At 46.6% G+C, this 24,006-nt stretch overlaps 1 protein-coding gene across 3 annotated transcripts in view; it reads right to left on the reverse strand.

The window, feature by feature from the left end:
- Positions 1–24,006, reverse strand: part of GALNT8 (polypeptide N-acetylgalactosaminyltransferase 8) — a 59,862-nt gene that overhangs the window by 32,648 nt on the left and 3,208 nt on the right. For 2 of the 3 annotated variants that reach the window (XR_007775969.1, XM_050965513.1), the window contains exons 2-4: positions 18,709–19,018; positions 12,233–12,399; positions 4,506–4,689 (exon numbers count right to left, since the gene is read on the reverse strand). Coding sequence is in view for 1 of the 3 variants with exons in the window: in XM_050965513.1 (XP_050821470.1) it covers positions 4,506–4,689; positions 12,233–12,399; positions 18,709–19,018 (661 nt within the window). In the remaining 2 variants the exon portion in view is untranslated. The remainder of the gene's footprint in view (positions 1–4,505; positions 4,690–12,232; positions 12,400–18,708; positions 19,019–24,006) is intronic. The other variant, XR_007775971.1, reaches the window with a different exon arrangement.

The following is a 24,006-nucleotide window of genomic DNA, read 5'->3' on the forward strand; positions in this document are numbered from 1 at the left end:
AGCTTGCGAACCTCCTGGACTATAAGTTGCTCGTGAGAGGGGTCCCTGAAGAGGGACGAGGAGGGAGGATGGGAGAGGGGTGGAGAAATAAACTGAAGGCGGTATCCAAACTCCACTGTGCGCAGGACCCAACGATCCGAGGTCAGTTGGGACCACGCCGGCAGGAAGGGGCGGAGGCGGTTGAAAAAATGAAGAGGATCCAGGGAAGGGATTGGTAAGCTGCTCTCGGGCGCACCCTCAAAAGTTTGCCTTGGGTCCCTGCGGTGGTTTGTCGGACCCAGAATTGTTACCCCTTTGAGGACCCGACTGTCGTCTGCGGTTCGGCCGGCCTCGCCTCCGGGTAAAGTCCTGTCTGGGGCGAGGTGGGGGATAAGGGCGCTGAGGGTGTGGACGGAATGGTCTTCTCTGAGTCTGGGGTGTGTGCATTCCCAGCGAACGCATGATAACCTGGTTATCCTTCAGGCTCTGTAGCCTGGGATCTGTTTTCTCTGAGAAAAGACCCTGTCCATCGAATGGCAGGTCTTGGATCGTGTACTGCAACTCCAGTGGTAGTCCTGAAGCCTGCAGCCACGATATCTGACACATGGCTACACCCGACACCAGCGTTCTCGCTGCCGAATCTGCGGCATCTAAGGACGCTTGCAGTGTGGTCCTGGCAACCCTCTTCCCCTCTTCCAGGAGAGCTGAAAATTCCTGGCGTGAGTCCTGGGGAATTAGCTCTGTAAACTTGCCGACAGCCTCCCAGGTGTTGTGGCTGTATCGACTCAGGAGGGCCTGCTGGTGCGCCACACGGAGCTGAAGGCCTCCCGCAGAGTAAATCTTGCGGCCCAGCAAATCCATGCGCCTGGCTTCTCTGGATTTTGGCGCAGGAGTTTGCTGGCCGTGGCGCTCCCGCTCATTGACTGATTGTACCACCAACGAGCAGGGGGCGGCGTGTATGTAGAGGTACTCATACCCCTTGGATGGCACCATATATTTTCTTTCCACTCTGCGGGCTGTGGGTGGAATGGAGGCCGGAGACTGCCATATGGTGTCCACCTTCGCCTGGATGGATTTGATGAAGGGGAGGGCCACCCTGGTTGGTGTTTCTGCGGAGAGTATGCCGACCACCGGGTCCTCCACTTCAGGGACTTCCTCTACAGGAAGGTTTATATTTTGGGCAACGCGGCGCAGAAGGTCCTGGTGTGTGCGGAGATCAATCGGCGGGGGCCCTGATGAAGATGTGCCCGCTACCGCCTCATCTGGGGACGAGGAAGAAGATAACCCAGGGAGGAGTGGTTCCTGTATGGAAGCCTCGTCCTGAGGGACCTCCGTCTCTGGGGCATCCTGCTGTGCCAGGGGATGCGCAGAGTCTTCCTCCATACCCGAGGGGGGAGGCCAGCTGACTGTGGCCTCTGGTGCACGGTGCTCCGAGTGGCTGGAGCGTGCTGGGCCCAATGGTTCGTCCTGGGCTTGATGGTATGCCCAGGGCGTCCAAAAGGACCATTGCGGTGGTCCATGGTCCGGGTGGGCCTGCACATCAGAACCTCCGTAGGAGGCACTGTCCACATGTGAAGAGGCGGACGAGTGATGTGAAGGCCACGGAGGAGCTGTCGATGACTGCGCCAGGCCCCTGAGCATAGAGATTTCGTCTCTGCGCGGTGCCGGCGAGCGGTACCGGGACTCATGGTGGTACCTCGATCGGGACTGGGACCTGCTACCAGCTCGGTGCCGGGAGGTCGACCGGTGCCGTGTGCTGCCGTGCTGGGAACGGCTTCGGTAGGAACGTTGGTGCCACGATCTGGACCGGTGCCAGGAGTAGTACAACGGCGACTGGGATCTTGATCGGTGCTGCAAGTACGACCGGTGCCGCGGGGAGCGGCCTCGGGACTGCGAGTGGCGTCTGGATCTTGATCGGCGCCGCTGAGAGTAGTCCCTCGATCTGGATCGGGACCGATGCTCGGTAGCGCCCGGCGAACGTGGGCGCACCATGGTGGGCTTGCCCATCAACTGGATAACCCGCACCGGCGGTGCCGGGGGTTGAGGTGGCTCAGGCTCTGTCAGGGCGATGAGGTCGCGTGCCACGGAGAAGGTCTCCGGCGTGGAAGGCGCGACGAGCTCAACCGCAGGTCATGCTGGGGAGCTAAGAGGCACCGGACTCAACGGCTCCTGCGAAGCTGGAGTCGACGGTGCGACGATGCTCGGTGCCACGGCGGATGACGGTGCCAGGCGGTCCGATTTGGAAGCACGCTTCGACTGCGGTGCAGTTGTAGGTGCCGCAGGAGTCCTGTGCCTCTTGCTCCTCGGGGAGAGGGAGCGGTGCCGGCTGGGGTGCCGGGCCGGTGCCGGGTGGGAAAGCAAAGCCTTTGTCGATGCCGGGCGGTCCGGAGTGGAGGAGACGCTTGGTCCCGGTGCCGGAGTCGGTGCCGAAGATGGGGGAATCAGCGCTGCCTCCATCAAGAGCTGCTTTAGGCAACTGTCCCACTCTTTCTTTGTCCGGGGCTTAAACGCCTTGCAGATCCGGCACTTGTCCGCAAGGTGAGACTTGCCTAGGCACCTCAGACAGGAGTCGTGCGGATCTCTTGTGAGCATCGGCAGATGACAGGCTGCACAAGGCTCGAAGCCCGGTGAACCGGGCATGGGCCCTGGTACCATGAGGAGGAAAAAAGGGACGAACCCTCGATCCTCTCTAACTATCTACAGAACTACAATTTACTAAATTTAACACTAACTATAACTATAACTATGATAAAAGAACTATATACACGATACTACACAAGAGTGAAAAGCTAGGGAGGTGGAGAACAGCTAGCCGTGCTCCACAGTGCCAACGACCGACACGGGCGGTAAGAAGGAACTGAGGAGCGGGCGGGCCAGCAGGGGTATATATCAGGCGCCATACCGGCGCCACTCCAGGGAGCGACCTGCTGGCCCACCGAGTGCTGCTAGGGTAAAAAGTCTCCGACGAACGTGCACGCGGTGCGCGCACACCTAATTGGAATGGATATGAGCAAGCACTCGAAGAAGAACTCCAGCTTGTCAAAAAGGATATGTATTAAATTGTATAAAAGATCCTTGGGTCCTGATCCTGTTCTTCCCAGATCTGCTTAAAGCTTCATACAGGGGAAACTCAGGCCATAAGAACTGAGATCCCAGTTCTAACTGGATCACTCTGAAATATAAATATTGGACTATAACCTATGGACTATTTCTGAAAGAACTCTTTGCAACTACAAAGCTCACCATCTTCACTATGAATTAAAATCTTAAGGACTGAACTCATTTCTGTATGTATATTGATCTTGTTTTTTAAAATACATTTTAGTTTAGTTAATAAGAATTGGCTGTATGCATGTATTTGGATAAGTTCTGAAACATTCATTAACCTGGGAGGCAATGTGTCCTATCCTTTGGGATTGGTAGAACCTTTTATTTTATATTATGAGATAAGATTTTCAGAAACCATATTTAATGTGGGTATCGGGTGGAGGTTTAAGGCTGGATCACTTTATGGAAACTGTGTTGTTTGAACTTCTGAGTAACCACTAAGGTATAAAAAAAGCTCTTTTATGCTGGCTTGGTAAATATAAGTACTGGAATGTTCACCAGCTTTTTGGGGATTGTCTGCCCCATTCTTTGCAGTTCATCCTAACTGAGTGACCACAGCTGGCCTCTGGGTGCTATTCCAATAAAAATAAAAAGAACAAATAAGAGGAGTCCCTGGTTGTGCTATCTGTGATGAATAAGGCCATCATAGCCTGGGGTAGGGTGAGATTAGAGACGCAACACAGTCTCAGAGAGACCTTGTCTTGGTTCTCTTTGTAATGATTCATGAACATCTATAACTCTATCTGCAATCATTAATTGGTAATAATAATTAACAATGCTAAATAGACAACATGTACATATTAGTTTGGTTTAAATCCTATTTAACAGTCAGTGGATGCTATTGCTCTTTACAAGTATCTAGAAAGGAATAGATCAGGACCTTGGTATTTAAAGAAAACAATCTGCATATGTTCTGATTGAGTGTCCTTTTGTATGTGTATGCACAATGGAGACAATCTCCTGCCCATGAATACAGATACAAAGAACCTAGGTGTTGCTTGCCTGCACTTCTCTAAACAGACTATTCTGTTATTTGACTGCTTCTCTAATTTGAATGTGCCCAGTTCTTTTTCAAACCATGAATCCCTTCACCAATCAAAAGTAAACATCCAGCTGGTGACCTCTACTTGCCATACACAATCAGGACTGACCTTCAGGGTGGGTGACGTGGGTGACTGCCCAGGGCACCATGGGTAGAGGGGCACTGTGGCCCAGCTTGATGGAGGGAGTGAGCAGGTCAAACCGGCTCCCAGCTGGGGAAGGAGATGAAGCTGCAGGGAGTTTGCCCAGGGCACCATTTTCCCTAAGGCCAGCCCTGTACACAATGGCATTGTTTGGTGAGGCAGAAGCAAATCCATGCACCTCAGCTCCACAGCTAGACTCCTACTTCCCAGAAAACAATTTCCTCATAATCTTACCAGCCAACATTCACTTCAATATGGGCATCCAAGATTGCGACAACATCGGCAGTAGATGCTTCCCAGCCGGAAATCCGAGCTTGTGTTAGGCCTTCTCTCTTCTGATGCCTCACAATTTTTAGCAATCCAGGGTGTTTTGCATTGTAATTTTTTATCTGTTCATCCAAATGTCCTTTTAGATCCTCTAAAAATAGTATGACATATTTTAGCGTGTTTTTTTTCCAGTTAATGGAAATTGTTGAGATTGGGAAACAGAAAAGAGCAATTAGATAACACCTTTTCCATCTTTTCCCAGCCCCAACCTCAATGTAAATTTCTTCCTTCAAAAATAATGGCTAAATTATTTGGTTACTCAGAAGAACTTCTCAGGAAGTAAACCTTGACCGAGGGTAACAGCACATTCAGGACTTAACAGACCTGATTTTTAAACCCAGCTTCTATTTTGGGGGATACAATTTTGTGCCCAAACTTAATTGCACCCACAATAACTATGGGCACATATACCAAACATTAGACCTCTGACTTCCTGATTGTGTCCGAAGACCAGGCAATTAAATGTCTGACTGCTAACATTTGTGTCTACAGTTAACTGCACCTGAAAAAAATATACCAACATGAAAATGCTAAACACACGTCTATGTAATATGAGTAGGGATGTGCTCTCCTGGGACATAGGGCCCCCATTTCCTTCTCCACAGGCAGAAACAAGAAAGATCTACCTAGAGAATTATAGAAATTCAAAATGGAAAAGATCTGTGGATGAACCAGTCCATCTCCCTATGGACAGTAGATTTCCTAATGCTTTGCCCAGTCAAATTTTAAGAGCAATGAGGCTTCCATTACTTCTATAGCATAAAATATCACTGTCAGGAAGTTTATCCTGACAATCAGATTAAACGTTCACTTTGTTGGTTTCATCTCATAACCATATCCCAGTACACCATGTGGTATTGGGAACTGTACCATTAAGTGGCTTAGCCTCAAAGACAGGCAGCTTATAGGGAGCAGGAGCCACAGAACCCATGTTCTGTTATGCAGAGGCAATTGGGAACTGTGTCACTAAATACAGAAGATCTCTTTCAAACACTTTGGGTTCAGAGCAATTCCTGGACATCAGATAGCCCCAGGAGTAAATAGAAATTAAAGAAAATAACCTGGGTGGAAGATTGGAGCAGTTAAAAGCTCCACCAAAGCTAAAACTCTCTGGGAACGTAGAAGACAATCAGAAGAGAATTAAGAAGCACTTCACTGTCAATCTGCAAGCAAGGAAGGCCTGTGGAAAGGAAAATAGAATGTAGACTTATTTCTGACAATAGCAGGTTGTGATGCACTTGATGCATTCAACAGTGTTTAGTTCAGGCACATAGGACCAGCTATGAAGGTGCAGTACGGAAATTTGAGGAGTTCTGCACTTCATGTAAAAATGAGACCTAGAGAAGAGATGTTTTTAACCTGAGGGTACAAAAAGAAAGTAAAACTATAAAAAGCTTGCAACTGAAATAAAGCTGAAGAGACAATCTTTCAGTTTTGGAGACTGTCATAAACAGATGGTTAAGGGTTAATGCCTCTTTTACTTGTAAAGGGTTAAAAAGTTCACCTAGCCTAGCTAACACCTGACCAGAGGAACCAATGGGGGAACAAGATGTTTCAAAAGGAAGGAGGGAAGTTTTTCCTTTGTTGGAGAGTTTCAGTTTCAGCCGGAGTGAAAAAGATCAAGGAACCAGCCTCTTATCAGAGTTGTAAGTTTTAGAAAGGAATAAATAGGTTTATGTTTATTTCTTTGTAACCTGTCTTATGCAATTAGAGGTAGAATCAAATTGGGTATTTGGGTATTTTTTTTGTGTAACTAAATTTGTGCCCAGGGGAACATCCTCTGTGTTTTAAATCTGTTGTCTGTGACAGTAGCTGGTATGCTAATCTCTCCCAGAGGGTTTTCTTTTACCTTTCTTTTCTTTAATTAAAAGCCTTTTTCTTAATACCTGATTGATTTTTCCTTGTTTTTAGATCCAAGGGGATTGGATCTGGACTCACCAGGGATTGGTGGGGGAAAGGAGGGGGGATAGTTAATTTCTCCTTGTTTTATGATCCAAGGGGGTTGGATCTGTGTTCACCAGGGAATTGGTGAAGTCCCTCAAGGCTACCGAGGGAGGGGAAGGTTTTGGGGGGAAAGGGAGTGATCCAGACACTAAAAATTCTGGACGGTGGCAGCGATACCAGATCTAAGCTAATAATTAAGCTTAGAAGTGTCCATGCAGGTCCCCACATCTGTACCCTAACGTTCAGAGTGGGGAAGGAACCTTAACAGAGACAGAAGCTCCCACTTAAGCCTCTAACAAAAGATCTGATTGTGATTGACATCTGGAACAAAAAACTCAGAGAAACTACTGGGAAACACAGAGTTAAAATTTGACTAAGCAACTGCAATTTTGTAAAGCAAAGGAAGTCACCCAGTCCAGAATGAAGGTGGACAGCGCTTTGACACTGTGGACATGATAGATGTAAGCAGAGTCAGGATGAGCTCTACCCTGACATCTGGTGGTGAATTGTGGAAAAGAATTTCAGGGGCTGATCTTGTTTGCATAGGTACACCCACCCTGCCTAGCATGAACCCACAGCAGCCCAAATGGTCACTTGGGCTGCTGTGGGATCCCCAGTTTCTCTGTTATTGGGACAGCAAGAATAAAGTGTAGTTACCCTGATTATGTGAATCAAGGACAATGAAACTGTTTTATCACAGATGGACTCACCATCAACTAAGTAGCACTCTCTAGACAAGGGACACGGGTTCCAAAACCTAGTGTGGTGGTGGCTTGGGACAAGTATTTGTACCTGATATTATGGGCCCCCTTTTGAGGGTGTGACATGCTAATTGCACTACCTTCTCCTCTCTACTGTAGAATCTTAGAGCTAATTTTAATTCCATTATGAGTCTAGTTACAGGCTGCTGAGCTGAATTCATGTTGGGCTAATGATGCATCAGCACTGAGGCTCCCCTACTACAAGCTAAAATCACTCAATGCTGTGGGGGGGCCTGAAGCTATGTTGCTGAGTGGCTGGCGGAGTAGTTTAAAGGCTGATTGGAGCAGCTCACAGGATGGCTGGTGGAGTGGAGTGGCTTGTGGTGAAGGCTGCAGTAGAATCCTATGGAGAGGTGGGTCAGTTGGCCTTGGACCATGTAAGCTGTCCTTTAACACTGCTGTGCCCCCTCACACTCTCAGGCTGTGAGGTAAAAGTCTGTAGATAAACTTTTGAAGTCTGGGGCTGCACTGACCAGGGACAGAGACTTTTGGGGTGTTGGACTTTTGGGACTTTGGGTGATCTTTTGGGTGGTTGGACATAAGATCCTGAGGGGAAAAAAATACTGCCAAACTTACTTGGGGGTGGGTATTTTGCTCATGGTTTGTGTTATGAATCCTGCTTGTGGTGTTTCCCCAACTTAATGCTGCATTGTTTCCCTCCTTTATTTAAAGGATTTTGCTATACTCAGACTCCATACTTGTGAGAAGGGAAGTACTGCCTTTTAGAGGCACCCGGGGAGGGGGGAGTGGTATGTAAGTGTCCCAGGTCACTGGGTGGGGGCTCGAGCCTGTTTTGCATTGTGTTATTGAAATGAACACCAGATACTGAACCTGGCCCTTGTTGCTGCGAACTCAGATGGGCAGAAAGGTTACATAGAGAATCCAAAATATCACACTGTAATGTAGTATTTCACTCCACACTTGCCCTGAAGGTGTTAATGGAGGCCAGATAGGCCAATTAACCTATTAGGTTGCAAGGTGGGGGAATTAAGGCTGAGAGGAAGGCCCTAATTAGGGAAACATCACTTGTGCAGGAACAGGTGGGGCTTCCATATGCCAGGGAATGGATAGCAGTAAAGGGCTGCAGAGAAGTAGTCTGCAGTCACTCCCAAGGAGAAGGGACATATGTTTGGAGTTATAGAGTCAAGTAACCTATAGCTACTCCCTAGAAGGTGAGGCTGGCAAACCCAGGGAAAGAGGAAAAGCCAGAAAGTAAGGAAAGGCTCAGGGAACAGGCAGTAATGTCCAGGATGGAACAGTCCTTGAGTGCTGGCTAGAGGGTCTCTGGGCTGGAACCCAGAGCAGAGGACAGGCCCAGGTTCCCTTACCAGACACTGGGGAAGTGGCATAGACCTGGCAGTGGAAAGCAGACTGCCTGGAACAGTTCACTCTGGAAGAGTTTGATACTCTGGAAGGGGAAGACACATGTGACTTGAATAGAGGGCTAAACCATGAAGACCAGCCACCTTGTCTCACTGGGAGCAAGGAAGAGAAGGCAGAGTGCATGGCAAAAGGCAGAAAGGAGGCATCAGACCTGGAATCAGCTAGTTCCCAGAGCGGCCAGGAGGAGGTGCCACCTTTGGTGAGTGGACCCTCTGACACACACAAAAAGACACTTGAGGCAGACATGCATGTGGTGCTCAGAGTCCAGCAAAAACAGCACTTGGAACTGCACATGCAGTGCCAACCAGCATAAGCCAAAACAGTGCCCAGCATATGAGAAAAGATGCAGGAACTGCAATAGATCACATCATTTTGCAAGAGTTTGCAAACGTCAGCAGATGGTGCACAGCGTGGACAAGGTGGACGTTGACAGCACCACTAGCTCAGCTGAATTCTTCCTAGGAGTAATGGACAACATTGCAGCACAAGATTCTTGGCCTGCCAACCTGAAATCAAATGGGACACTTTTAATTTTAAATTAGATAGTTTTGCACAAGCCGTGTTGCCAGAAAATGTTACTAGCACACACACAAAAAAAGTCACAGGAATGAAAGATAAACAGCTAAAACATAGAAGTTTGCAGAGTTGTAGCCATGTCCAATCCAAGACATGAGAAATAAGGTAGGTAAGATAATATCTTTTATTGGACCTACTCCTGTTTGTGGAAGGGATAAACTTTTGAGTTTGTAAAACACAGGTCTTACAATGCTGAGCTGATCCTCACTAGCAGAATACATAAGCTTGATGTATGGGTAAATAAACTGGAAGAAATACAGCATGCAATATTACCAGGGGGAAAAAGAAGCTGTTATTGGGTAAAAACATGTCAAACCCTTGGTCCCATCAAGAGTGCATTCACTGGAGAGACGAGGGACCAAAACAATTAAGGCACAGTTTGAGGATGCCTTCTAGGGGATAGGAAAGCTCTCAGCAGAGTGCAGAATAGAACTGAAAGAGCACAACCCGTGCCACAATTCACACCCCTAGGAAACTTCTCATCACTCCACAGGCAGAGACTAAAAAAAGAGCTGGATTGACTCATTGCTCTGGGGATCGTAGAGCAAGTAGGGGCCACTGGAATGGGTACATTCATTGGTAAGGTAGAGAAAAAGATGGACCCCTTCGCTTATGTACAGACCCAAATTAATTTTAAAATATATGTGAAAAGGGAACATTTTCCACTACCTACAAAGTGAGACATTTTTGGAGAGATGGTTGTTGCCAAATACTCTTCTATCAGGTTCTCTTAGAAAAACAGAACACATGATTTGTGCAGTCACCACACGCTTTGACAGACACTATATCTGTAGAATGCTATTTGGTTTGTGTTTGATACTTGGAAAATACAACTTTTTGATGGTCTAGAGGGTACTAAGGTTTGCATACATGACATTTTGATCTCGGGGGGAAGTTGGGGCAAGATCCATAAAGAGATTTAAACATCTAACTGCCACTTTAGGTGTCTAAATCCAAACTTTAGATCCTTCAAACCCCTGCTCAGATGTCACCTAAGCCTATAGGCTTCTAAATTCCCTAGGCATCTAAGTTTCTGCAGGTTAAATCCCCAAGATGCCTACATTTCTGGCAATGGACACTTGCAAAGCCACCCAGCCACTGAGCTGCTCAGCACCTCAACCCCAGTGGGATCCTCAAAATGGGCATTCCTACATCTATATTCCTGCAAAGCCCAATCCAACAGGAGTTCTCAGAAGTTACCTATTGCACACAACTGAGAAGGATGTCCCCTTATATCCTATATCCTAAAGGTTAGAGCACTCACTGGACTTAATTCAGGTCTCCCACTTCCCAGGAGAGTGCCCTAATGACTGGGCTACAGGGTATTCTGGGGTAGATCTGTCTCAATCTCGCCTGTTGAAGGTGTGTATAACATACTTAAATATTAATTGGGCCAGGAAGATAGTAACAATGACTCTGTAGCCTAGTGGCTCGGTCACCCACTTGTGAGGTCCAGGTTCCAATGACTAAGAATTTCATACAAAGAGAAACAGCTTCAACAGGACTGATTGAGAGAGACCTACCTCAGACAACAGACAAGGAAGGGATACAATGATTCCTTGAAACAGTGAACAACATAGGGAAATTTGTCCTTAATTTATCTGATCAAGCCAGGAAACTCAGAACACTTGTTGTTCACATATGTCCAATGGACACAGGATGCAAAGTTTGAGAAACTGAAGGCATTAATTAAAGAGGCCCCAGTCCTGAGGTAATAGAACACTAAGCACAAAATTAAGTTGTCCACAGTCACCTCCAAGGAGAGTAAGAGTGCAGTCCTCCTACAGCAGTATGGTCAAAATTGGACAGCAGTGACGTGTGTGTCATGAGCACTTACAAAAACTGAGTATCAATACACCCAAAGAGAGAAAGAGGCTTTGACCTTAATCCATGAGTGTGAAGCGTTTCATGTCTTTATTTATGGGACACGAATGTTAGCTGAAACTGACCATATACCACTTATTGCCATTACCAGAAGGGGCCTGGCAAACAACTCCTTGAGAATACAGAGATTGCTTTTTCCAGCTACAACTATCTGATTTGTACATTCAGTACAAAACTGGGAGAGATTTGGTCTCTGCAGACACACACGCACTCTAGAACATTTAACAAAAAATTCAGTGGAGCAAGTCCAGAGCTAGACATTGTATAGGTCAATCTGATTGGAAAAAAACCAACCCTGTGCAATCTCACATGAAATGTGGATTGTGAATGCCAGAGCTACTGCTCAAGATGAGACCTTACAGAGAATAATTAAGGCTATTAGAACAGAATGGCTGGGACAGCATGTTCCCAACCCCTTTCACTGATTCAGGGGAAGTTTTCAGTCCTAGATGGGATTACTAAACTGTTACAGAAAAATAAGCTTAAAAGGATACATGATGGTCTTTTAAGGATTGAAAAAATCTAAGAGACGGGTGAGAGAATGTATACTTGGCCTCAAATGAACAGCAATATTCAGGAATCTGTCAAGGCTTGTTGCATCCACCAGAAATACAGGCCAAGTCAAGCAAAAGAGCCATGTTGGTAGCACAAGGAAAAACTAGCCCCCTGGAGCACAGTAGGAATAGATTTATTTATGCTGGCTGGAAAAAACAATGTACTTGTCCTAGATTATTTCTCTCACTTCCCAGAGATAGCCTTACTGGAAGATACTACAGCTAAACAGGTAATTGTCAGGCATTATTATATTAGACATACCATGTCTAGCAGAAATAGATTTGACAATGGGCTGCAGTTCAATGAGCAAGAGTTTAAGTAATTTCTAGTGCAGTTTGGGTTTAGACATAATGACAAGTCCTCATTATCCCCAATCCAGTGGGTTGGTGGAAAATGATGTTATAATAAAACAGCTACTGAAAAAGGCTGCAGAGTCAGACTGAGAACTTTGCACTGTTAAAACATGGTCTGTCACCTGCAAGGAGCACCCAAGAGCAAATGAAGATGTCGATGCTTAACTGTGTCACTTACCATTCGAGCTGTAATCATCTACCAGGACAATTTCTTTCAGCAAATGAGAAGGCGTTCGGTTAATTATACTAGTAATTGCACGTAAGATGATCGACATTGCCTCATTCATGAATATAAGAATGACACTAAGTGTTGGGAGGTCGTGGGGATATTTTTTCACTTTACAGCTGTAAGAGAATGAATGAGAAGAATATTAGCAGGAGTCCTGAAAAGACCCAATAGAGAAGCAGCCAAGTGAAGGGAGCATCTTCATATTCAGGGCAAAGCAGGAAATAGGTTGTTCTGAACACTGGCTACCCATGAAACAGAGCTTTGAGGGCCTGATTCTGTGTAAAGGGGCTTGCACATAACTGAGAACCAGGCCCTTTTCTTTCCAAAGATCTTGCCCCGCCACAGAAAGGCAAGTATTCTTTGCCAGAGGAAAATGTAGTGTTTAAACACAGCCATGTGAATTTCAGTGAAATCCACAGGGCTGATCTTCTCTCTGTTGGAGTAGATTCATAGTAATTCCATTTTACTTTAATTCTACAGTTCTTCTTAAGTGATTACACAAATCCCACTTAGATATGCGTGCGCCAGGTGGACTTAAGCGACAAGCTGGGACGAAGCATGGGCCCTGCACTTCCTCCTGCCTCCAACAAAGGATATAAAGGGCAGAGTAATCTTGATCCTCCCACATTGCCTTCTCACCGCTATTTTTCAGTTTTAAGGTTTCCTTAATATTAGATTTTATCATGGAAGTTTATGTAGCTCAGTCGCCTCTTATTTGTCTCCTTTCCACCAACAATTGTCTTGGGCAAAACATTTTCAAAGCTGGGTCCCTACAAATTAGTACCTACATCCATATTTAGCCACTTAGGTAAAAGAGGTCTGATTTAATCAGCAGTGCCAAGCTAGCAGGGCCTGCAGGTTCTCAGACCTGATGAAATCAGGCCATTCACTGTCTACCTATGCATTTAGGCCACCAAGCTTGAAAATGTTAGCCTTAGGCTGAGGTTTTTCAAAGGACCCTAAAAAATCAGGCACATAGATCCCATTGACAAGCGAACAGAATGCTGGGAATAATTAAGAAAGGAATAGATAATAGGACAGAAAATATCATGTTGCCTCTATAAAAATCCATGGTACGCCCACATCTTGAATACTGTGTGCAGATGTGGTTGCCTCATCTCAAAAAAGATATATTGGAACTGGAAAAAGTTCAGAAAAGGGCAACAAAAATTATTAGGGATATGGAAAGGCTTCCATATGAGAAGAGATTAATAAGACTGGGACTTTTCAGCTTGGAAAAGAGACGGCTAAAGGGAGATATGATTGAGGTCTATAAAATCACGACTGGTGTAAAGAAAGTAGATAAGGCAGTGTTTACTACTTCTCATAATACAAGAACTAGGGTCACCAAATGAAATTAATAGGCAGCTTTAAAACAAACAAAAGGAAGTATTTCTTCAGACAATGCATAGTCAACCTGTGGAACTCCTTGGCAGAGGATGTTGTGAAGGCCAAGACCATAACAGGGTTCAAAAAAGAACTAGATAATTTCATGGAGGATAGGTCCATCAATGGCTATTAGCCAGGATGTGCAGGAATGGTGTCTTTAGCCTCTGTTTGCCAGAAGCTGAGAATGAGTGACAGGGGATGGATCACTTGATAATTACCTGTTCTGTTCATTCCCTCTTGGGCACCTGGCACTGGCCATGGTCAGAAGACAGGATACTGGGCTAGGTGGACCTTTGGTTTGACCCAGTAGGACCATTCTTATGTTCTTATTTTCTGAGATTTGGGCAACTAACTCCCATAGACATCTTTGAAAATCCCAGCCCTAGTTTTTCCTTTCTGTATATGGAAACTTGCAAATGCAGGATACCTCTTTAGGCCTTTGGCCATTTTTGTTGCCTTTTTGGTGCTTTCTGTATTTGGTGCGTTTTTTTAACCTTGATACAGTATTCAAAGTTAGGACTGATCCATGGTTTATATAATGGCATGAAAATACATAACTTATTATTACCTGGCCCTTTCTTAGAAAGCTGGTGGCTTATAAATTTTTTCAGTTGTTGCAGCACATTAAAAGGTAAGTCTATGCTGCATGCTTCTTTCGGCAGCATGGGGAAGGCTCTCTGCAGTGGGGAAGGGCTCCAGCATCAGGGAGCTGTGGGAGACTTTCCTCACTGCTGCAGTTATTCCCAGGGAACACTGGTAATGGAGAGATAGTGGGAAAAGGTCCCACCACCTTCTGCCTGCCAGAGCCTTTTCCCACCTCATGGAAAGATTACAGTCACAGGAAAAGGCTCTGGCAGGCTCAATCTTTCCCCGCTGCCGCCTCTGCCTTTCACTGGGACATGTAGCTACACATGGCGGCCTGGACACAGCCTGCTTTTCACTGCAGTGTGTAGCTTAGAGTTGCCAAGTGTCCTGTTTTCTGCTGGAACACCCTGTCAAGAAGGGACCCTGGCAGCTCAAATCAGCACTGCTGACCAGGCAGTTAAAAGTCCGGTTGGTGGGACTGGCAGGCTCCCTACTGGCTCCACGCAGCTCCGCAGAAGCGGTGACATGTCCCTCAGCTTCTAGGCAGATGGACGGCTGGGAGGGTTCTGCATGCCACCCCCACCCTGAGCACCGGCTCTGTGGTTCCCATTGGCCTGGAACCACAACCTGCAGGTGGAGGCAGTGAGCATGACGAGCCGCTTGGCCATGCCTCTACCTAGGATTCAGAGGGACATGTCATCGCTTCCAGGGAGCCCCCTGATGTAACTGCCACCCAGAGCCCACACCCCATCCTGTGCCCCAACCCCCTGCCCCAGGCCTGAGCCCCCTCCTGTGCTGTAAACTCCTCATCGCTGGTCCCAGTCGAGAACCCACAGCCCCAGCCAGAGTCCTCACCCCCTCCAACACTTAGGCTGGAGCCCCCTCTCACATCAAAACTCCCTCCCAGAGCCTGCAACCTGCAACCTCTCCTGCACTTCAACCCCCTGCCCCTTCCCAGAGCCCCGTCCTTCACCCCAAACCCATCATCCCCAGCCTTACCCCAACCCCCTGAATCCCAATCCTCTGCCCCAGCCTGGAGCCCCTCCCACACCCTGAACCTCTCATTTCTGGCCCTACCCTGGAGCCCACATCCCCAGCTGGAGCCCTCACTCTCTCCTGCATGCCAAGCCCCTGCCCCAGCCTGGTGAAAATGAGCAAGTGAGTGAGGGTGGGAGAGAGCCAGCAACAGAGGGAGCGGGGATAGAGGTGTGGGATCTCGGAGAAAGGTGGGGCAGGGCCTTGGGGAAGAGGTGGGCAAGGGTGTTCGGTTTTGTGCAATTAGAAAGTTGGCAACCCTAGTGTAGCTGCACATACCATACATGCCACCACCAGCAGTGTGTAGTATATACATAGCCCAAGATGTGCCCAGTGACACCTAGATCTTTTGCCTAATAAGTTGTAACCAGAGGCGCTGTAGTCTGTTGTGGCTACATTTGAGCATCTTTGAGGATGCTATAACTTTTTTCAGTACTTACTGATCTGGAGGAAGATTTTCAAAGGCCCCAGTGGGCGGTCATGCAACCTACTCATATTGTGTCTATGGAAATCTCCCCTTTATACTTTGTGTAATTTCATCATGTTCATTACATTTCTTAGTTCTTCCTCCAACTTGCTTTCTTGAAGTCTAATACCCTTGTCACATCTTAAATTACCTGCACCTACTATATATGGCCCACAGTCTGTTCTCAGATATGCCAGTGCAAATTCAAATTAACTCTACTGGGCTCAAAATAGTTACTCCAGATTTGCACTGGTGTAACTGAAACAAGAATCTGGCCCTATCAATTTATACCATGCTCCTCAGGGACTAGGGTGACCAGATAGAAAGTGTGAAAAATTGGGACAGGAAGTGGGGGGTAATAGGCATCTATATATGAAAAAGCCCCAAATATTGGGACTGTCCCTATAAAATCAGGACATTTGGTCACCCTATCAGAGACTGGGATTTCCACTGTAGGTATTAGGCATACATCCTGTGACTTTAAGAGCCGAGCACATGTTAGAGAGAAGGGGATTGGGCTAGGAAGACTAGTTGGAAACAGTCCAATCAGCATCACTAGATACACAACTAGGAGCACACGGCTCTCCTTTGGCTTATGTAATCCTATTTGAGTTCTACTAAAGCCTTACTTATAAAAGACCAGACTGTGCCTCCTTCTACATCCACAAGCCAACACAGTAGGTTCACTTTGCAAGCAAACCTAGCAACTGACAATCTTCTTCCTCATAAAACAGAGCAGTGGTCCCCAACGCGGCGCCCACCAGGGCATTTATGTATGCCCGCCTAGTGCCCAGCAGGGGAGAGAAGCCGCGGCCCCGCCCCTGCCGGGGACAGAGAACTCTGGGGCTGCAGGTTTCATTCTATGTTAAAGTAAGAATAATAAATAAAATATATTTGGAACAGCAGTTCAACAATGTTTAACTTTTTAAAAATAAGATGAAAACTGTTAATGATATTTATTTTGTAAAAACGCCTTAATTTTTCTTACAGGTAGATAAAAAAGAGCATATTCACATGGTAAGGTAAAAAAGTAACTGCCAAATAATTTCTTAATACCTTTTACACGTAAAATTACCCTTTTTATCTTATGGATTCATATTATGTACATTAAATATGATTTTTTTGTATTATTTAATGTACAAATACAAAATAAGCCTTGAAAAATGGTTGGTGCCCACCACACTCTTCTGAAAACATGAATGTGCTACTGGTCGCAATAAGGTTGGGGACCACTGAAAGAGAGCATTATCTGATTCCTCTATATCCTTGAAGCTGGCACCATATAAGGGTCACACCTACATTACAACAGAACGCCTTGTTCCTTATACTGTTTAAACATTCTTTGTTCCATTACTTTTTGGAGAAAGATTTCAGTTGCTTGCTGTACCCACTACAGCTGTCACAATCTACTTCTTAGGACACAAATCTTTCCCAGCTGGCCAAAGCGGTGAAGTAAGAGAGTTATAATGAATGAGAAGGGTTGGGTGGGTAGCTGGAGGATTTCCTAACCAGATTAGAATTAATTTATCTTTTTTTCCTCAGGTCCACATGACCAGTTTGCAGAGAGATTAATAGTTTCTTTTCTTTTTGCTGCTGTTCAGTATTGTTTTGTTTTGGCCCATTATTGAGGTAGGAACTGAGTGTCAATATTTTCATTCAGCTCTGAATCCGAACTCTCCCAAAGTTCAAAAGAGTTGGTTCTGAGTCACCTTTAAAACAGCCCTTTTGCAGCTTCAGGGACCTCTGAGGAGCAAATCAGAGGAGAGTCAGAAGTGCTCAGATATTATGGTAAGGGGGGACACCTCCATAGATTGGTACATCTTATTCTGATCCCATTTACACTTGTGTAAATCAGGAGTAATGCTGTTGAAGTCAATGAACGTACACTTAGAGCTGATAAAAAAAATGGGGACATTTTTCACAAAACAGTTCACAAATAATGTGTCCCTGGTTTTCATTTAAAAAAAATCAAAATTTGTTGACCAGCTCTAGTTACAGGTGTAGACAAGTGATGTTTATGACTGGAGCATCACGTCTACGAGCTTGAACAGTGCGCTAGGGAACGATAGAAAGCACTAAAGAGGCTTGTAGTACACTGCCAATGATCAGCCCTGGATAACTGTTTTTTAGCCAGGCTTTTGAATGTCCTGGCTCCTAACATGTATGGCCACATGATCAGTCTCTCCATCTTCATAAATTTCAGCTCCTAGCTCAACCTGCCATTTATCATAATGCTTTCATAGGACACTGGGCTTACTGTCCCCTACCATTAATAATACCTAGGTAGTTACATAGACTTTTTTATCCAAGCACATTACACAGGTATGTATGTATCAATATTCCTTTTTTTTTTTTTTTTTTTTTTACAGATGGAAAAGGTGAAGAACAGAACAGTTGAGTGACTTGCACAATGTCCCACAGTGAATCACTGGCGTGGAATTCACGTCTCCTAACAGCCCCGCAGTGCCCTCTCCTTTTGACTACACTGTCTACTGTGTATAAACACAATACAGCTTCCTTATCCTTTCCGGCTTTCTTCTTCTTTGAGCAGGCCCTGTGCACAGGGGACAATTTCACTCGTGGAGCTCAAGTGGAGCTTAAACATAGCATAGAGTAGAAAGTCTTTTGAATGTTGCTTTTATTTTTCCCTTGTGCTAGCATGTATCATTATTAACAAGATCCAATTTTATTTAAAACTTCCCCATTATATCTTTTACATATGTCTCCTATAAGCTCTGACCTCCTGACTTGCATTTTGTGTGTGCAGAGAATTACCCACTGCTCTTTGTAAAATACAGAAAGAAGAACACATCAAACTAAATGCAGCACAAATCCAGATCTGCTCATGGATCCCTTATAACCTTCCATTCTAAATCAGCTTGGGGCCTTGGATAGCACCTCTTTACATTCATACATCTGCCTATGAAAGTATACTGGGTTCATACTGCACCTGGGATATCTGGTGTCTGGAATAGTCCGATCCAGGGGCAGACGGTCACTGAGATAAACATTATACCCATATTTAGTGAATAGATCCTGGGCTGTGGTTTGTTGCTCTTCTGTTAAATCTGCACCCCAGCGCTTGAACAGCTTTGAATCTGGAAACAGCTTTCTGTGCACAACCTTCTTTTCCATTTTGTCTTCCTCCTTTGCTTTCTCAGCCTGGTGCATTTCACCCTTTGACTCCTCTGGCAGCTTTATGTCATCTTCTTTCTGTTTGTTTCTTTCATTATGAGAGGGCTTTTTCATGAAATTGGCTGCTTAAAAATAAAGTGTGTTTAGGGTCTAATGACGAGAGAATAAAGATAATGGGCCAGATTCTCCTCACTCAGGGTTAAATCAGGAATAAATCAATGCAGTTACAATTACCATGAAACTGGCATGAGAGGAGAATCAGTTTCTAGCTTCTTTATAAAAAGGAATCTGTAAAGGCAGGATTCCAAAAGTTAGTCCTAACAATGTCAATATTATTGGTCACATTCTGACCACTGTAAAAAATTAATGTTCCCTCTGTTGATACTCACCCCTTCTTGTCAACTGTTGGGAATGGGCCACATCCACACTAATTGAATTGGCCTTGTTAGCACTGACCCCTGCACTTGATAAGGCATTTCCCATCTTTTCATGTGCTGTATATTTATATCTGCCTATTGTATTTTTCACTCCATGCATCTGACAAAGTGGGTTTTAGCCCATGAAAGCTTATGCCCAAATAAATTTGTAAGTCTCTAAGGTGCCACAAGGACTCCTCTTTGTTTTTGCTGATACAGACTCACACAATTACCCCTAGGAAACTATTCTTCTTTCGGTTTCCCCTTGTGTAAATAAAGAGAAACTCCACTGAAATCAATGGAGAGATGCAGAAGGAAAACCAGTGTACAAGTGATATTAGAAACAGGACTCAAGGAGTTCAGTAGAGTTTGTTCTGATACACAGAGGAGGACAAACTACGATCCACATGCCACATCTGGCTGGTCCCCCAGCTCCTGGGCTGGGAGGCTAGCTTCCAGCCCCTTCCCTGCTGTTCCCCTTCCCCCGCAGCCTCAGCTCGCCCCACCGCCAGCGCAATGCTGTGGACGGCGGGTCTGGGAGCTCCTGGGGCAGTGCAGTTGCAGAGCCTGGCCTGACCCAGTGCTCTGTGCTGTGTGGTGGTGGGGGCGGCAGCATGGCCCGGCTCCAGCTGAGCTGCGTGGCTGTAGTACCACCAGCCACCAGTGCTCCAGGCAGCATGGTAAGGGGATAGAGAGTGGTGGGGAGGGTGTTGGATAGAGGACAGGGGAGTTCGGGGTGGTGATCAGGGAATGGGGATGAGGATGGTGGTCAGGGGGGAAACAGGGGGTTAAATGGGGGCAGGGGTTCTGGGGGGCAGTCAGGAAGGAGGGGGAGTTGGATGAGGCAGCAGGAGACAGTCAGGGGCAGGTGTTCAGGGGACATCAGGAGACAGGGAGAGGGGTGGTTGGATGGGGCAGGGGTCTCGGGGGTCCATCAGGAATGAGAGATGGGCTTGGATGGGGCAGCAGAGGTCCAGGGACAGTTAAGGGACAGGGAACAGGGGGGGTTGGATGGGGCAGGAGTCCCGAGGGGGGCAGATAGAAGGTGGGGGCCAGGCCACAACCCCCTCCCCTAACCGACCCTCCATACAATTTACAAAACCTGATGTGGCCCTCAGGCCAAAAAGTCTCCCCCCCCACCCCCGTGACACACTGAAGTAACTAAGATCAGCATCTGGCCATATCTGAACCATGTTGCTTATGCAATATGGGCTATGAGAGTAGTTCTAAGCATAAAGCATAAATGACCTCTCCACCCTATCTCCATTACATGACTGCTTAATAATAGCTCCCTTGCCTAGATAAACTTCTGGGGGAACTGGCAAATTAGGCTGTATCAAAAAGGCAGGTAATTCACAGGAACTGTCTATATGTAGATATCTCAGGTATTTATTTTTGGACTTCACTAAGCAGGAGTGCCATCAGTGTGTGCAGGGTTGTTGTTATATATTAACTTTTAAATATTAACAGTTTAACTTTATTTTTCCTGATGATTATTTTATTGGATTGTAAATTCCTGTATTTATTTCAAAAGGAAAATATCCCTTAAAAACGTCTATGCCAGCAGAGCCCTTGTAAGAGATATTTTGCCTTTTGATTTAAAACAACAAAAACAGTGTCTTTTTCAAATACTGAACCAAACACACTTGTTACTTTTCATAGCTATTAAAAGCAATTGGCAGAGATATGCAAAGCAGCAGGTGCCCAGGTAAATTGGAGTCTCAGTCTGTCACTAAGGGTGGTGTGGTCATTGGACTGGGGTACTTATTACTAGAGTTAGAGAAGGGAACCCACATAGTCTGAGCCAATTCCAGGGCTTCCTAAGAGACGTTTGAAAGGGCTGCTTTCATCTCTGGCTGATCACTGTGCTGTATATCCCTGCTCTATATCCCCTTTCCCTGGTACTCACAAGCCTATCTAGTGGCAGAGTAAGTTTAGACCAGAGGTTCTCACAACAAATGTTTTGGTGGCCTCAGAGTGCGGCTACCAACTCTTGCTGGTGGCTGCTCTGACAATTTTTCCTAAAATACATAATTAACTTTAGGGGAAAACAGATACATAGTGTCCAAATCACTGTAATTTATTTATGTAGTAGGAAGGCAGTGGGATGTAGTGCTCCCCATTCAGCACACATGGACTTTGCTCCTATTCTTGTGCTCTGAGCATGTCACAGAGTGAAAGCCCCTCACCCTGCCGTGGAGCTGCCAAGCCCTGCAATAGCCCAGAGCCATTGAGGTACTGCAAAGAGTGAGTGTGGTCCCACATGAGGGAAACGCCAACTCATCTCGCTGTCCCTGCTGCCCATGGACATTGAGTGAAACCCGACCCGAGGAAGGTGGGTTGGGAACTCACTGGTCGGCTGCAGAGTCCCAGACTCCCCGTGCCGTGGCCAGGCAGGAGTGGGGGAGTTGCCCAGGGGAACACCCCGGTGACCAAACACCATAGCCACTAATAAGAGTCGCCTCCAGCAGTGTGCACACTGGCAAGAGTGACTCCAGAAGCACTACCCAGAGACCCCAAGGAGGCTGCGCATTCCAAAGGGCGCCGATCCCTGCTGGCAGCATTTGAGAAACACTGCTCTAGACAACATGTTGATTCTAAAACCATGGCAGCTGGCAGTGGCTTGGCTACACTATCCCTCCCACCATTGCTAACATTCTGGTGGAACAGAAAAGGCCTAGCGAGGATGGGGAAAAAAATCCTAAAAAAATCCTGAAGGCCTGATACTGCAGCACTTATTCGGGTAATTTTGGTGGGACAACTCACTTGAGTAAGGCTGAAGGACTACACCCCTTTGTCACCAGGCCGGGTTTCTCCCCAGCTCCAAAGTCTGCGCTGCCCCACCCAATCTTCCGCAAGGAGGTTTATTTCCTTAACAGAGGTTAGCAAACAAACAGTCTTTGCTTATTTTTTAGCCTCCAGCTTCAGATCCAGGGGTCTCTGGGACTCCTGCTCCTTAGCCAGGGCTGGCTCCAGGGGTTTTGCCACCCCAAGCAGCCAAAAAAAAAAAAAGCTGCAATCGCGATCTGCGGCAATTCAGCGGGAGGTCCTTCACTCCGAGCGGGAGTGAGGGACCCTCCGCCAAATTGCCGCCGAATACCTGAAAGTGCCGCCCCGATCCGGAGTGGTGGCCCCAAGCACCTGCTTGATAAGCTGGTGCCTGGAGCCGGCCCTGTCCTTAGCAGCTTCCCAGTTTCAGTCAGCTCTGCTCACTTCTTGGAGCAACACAGCCCCAGGGCTGCTTCCCTGAGCCCCTGGCCCTTTGCAGGAACCCACCACAAAAGCTAGCTCCACGCGAGTGGGTTTCTTTCCCCATGGCACAGCCTGTCTTCGTCCCTTTCCCAACAGCCCTTTATAGCAGCCCATCCCTCTTTAACTGGCTGGACTGGATTCACCTGCTCTGGTTCAGAGGTGCTGGTTTAGTCTATCCACAGGGACCAGCTACCCTGTGACATACTCTAACCCCCAGTTTTCCAGGAATAAAAAAATGCATATATTTTCCTTCTTGTGCGGAGGCCTCCCGGGGCTACTCTCACCCCTCTCAGTGCAAAAACACTGTTCTGCCCCGACATTCTGCAACATCATTCATTTTACAACATTTCAGGGCCTGAATGTTTTTCTTAATCCAACCCAAATATTCGCCTCAGTGGTTTAACATAATACCAACATTTCAACTATCATTTCCCACAAGTCCCATCCAGTCAGTGTGTTCTCTGAGTCCTAGAAGTCCTGCCCCTAAGCATGAACTCTCAGTCCCAGTCACCTTTGAATATTATGCCTTGGGGCCAGGGTCACATACCCAGTCTCACTGGGCACGGTCCCTACATAGTCTTATCTCTGTCAGCTGGACTTTGGAGTTGCTGCGTGAATAGGCTTTTCCGCCTCTGCGCACAGAGTCTCCACTTGAGTCTCAAGGTCATGAACCATGAGGAGTAAACATTCTCTATTCTCCTCAGTGAACTGGAGATCTGTGGCTAGCTGCTCTTTCTTGAACTTGAGATTCCATCATTTGCTTTCCGCTGGCTCCAGTTGTTCTACAAGCTCACTAGGCCTTGGTAGGGGAGCTATAAAACAGATCTGTGCTATCTCTTTCCATGCACTGGAGCCCTGTTTCTCCCCCTGGCTCCCTGTTTAGGACTCCACATGTTGGAGTAGTCCTGTCTGAATCCCCACGCTGGCTTGTTTTACAGGTAGTTCAGCTTGGGTCCCCATGGTACCCTGTTGAATTTGGGATTTTGTTTGGGTTTCCACAGTCTCCTGTGGGATTTGAGATTTCATTTGGGCCTCCCTAGTGTCCCAATAAAACCAGGAACCATGTCTAGGTCTCTACAGCAGCCTGCTGAGCCTGGGACTCAATCTGGATCTCTCAAGTACCCTGCCGAGTGTTTCTTATCTGGGCCTGGGTTAATTCCTCCTACAGTGCCAAGCATCACTGCTTCTCCTTCTTAACCTCCACCTGAACCCAGGCCAGCGCTTGTTCTAACCTGGCCAGTTGACTAATGATTTTCCCCATGAGGTGCTTATATTGTCCAACTCTTGTTGGTATTTGCTAAGCTGATCCCTCAGTCATTATAGAAGTTGTGACACCCCTCCTCCCCTTGGTCTGCCTTTGCTATCTTTGCTCTGGCCTCTAGCCCTCTTATTTCTTTTCCTAGTCAATCCTGAACCCTCCACGTCCTGGGCTCTTGTTCTAGCCC

Source organism: Gopherus flavomarginatus, chromosome 1 (genome assembly GCF_025201925.1).
Source record: "Gopherus flavomarginatus isolate rGopFla2 chromosome 1, rGopFla2.mat.asm, whole genome shotgun sequence".
In the NCBI taxonomy this organism is placed as follows: Eukaryota; Metazoa; Chordata; order Testudines; family Testudinidae; genus Gopherus; species Gopherus flavomarginatus.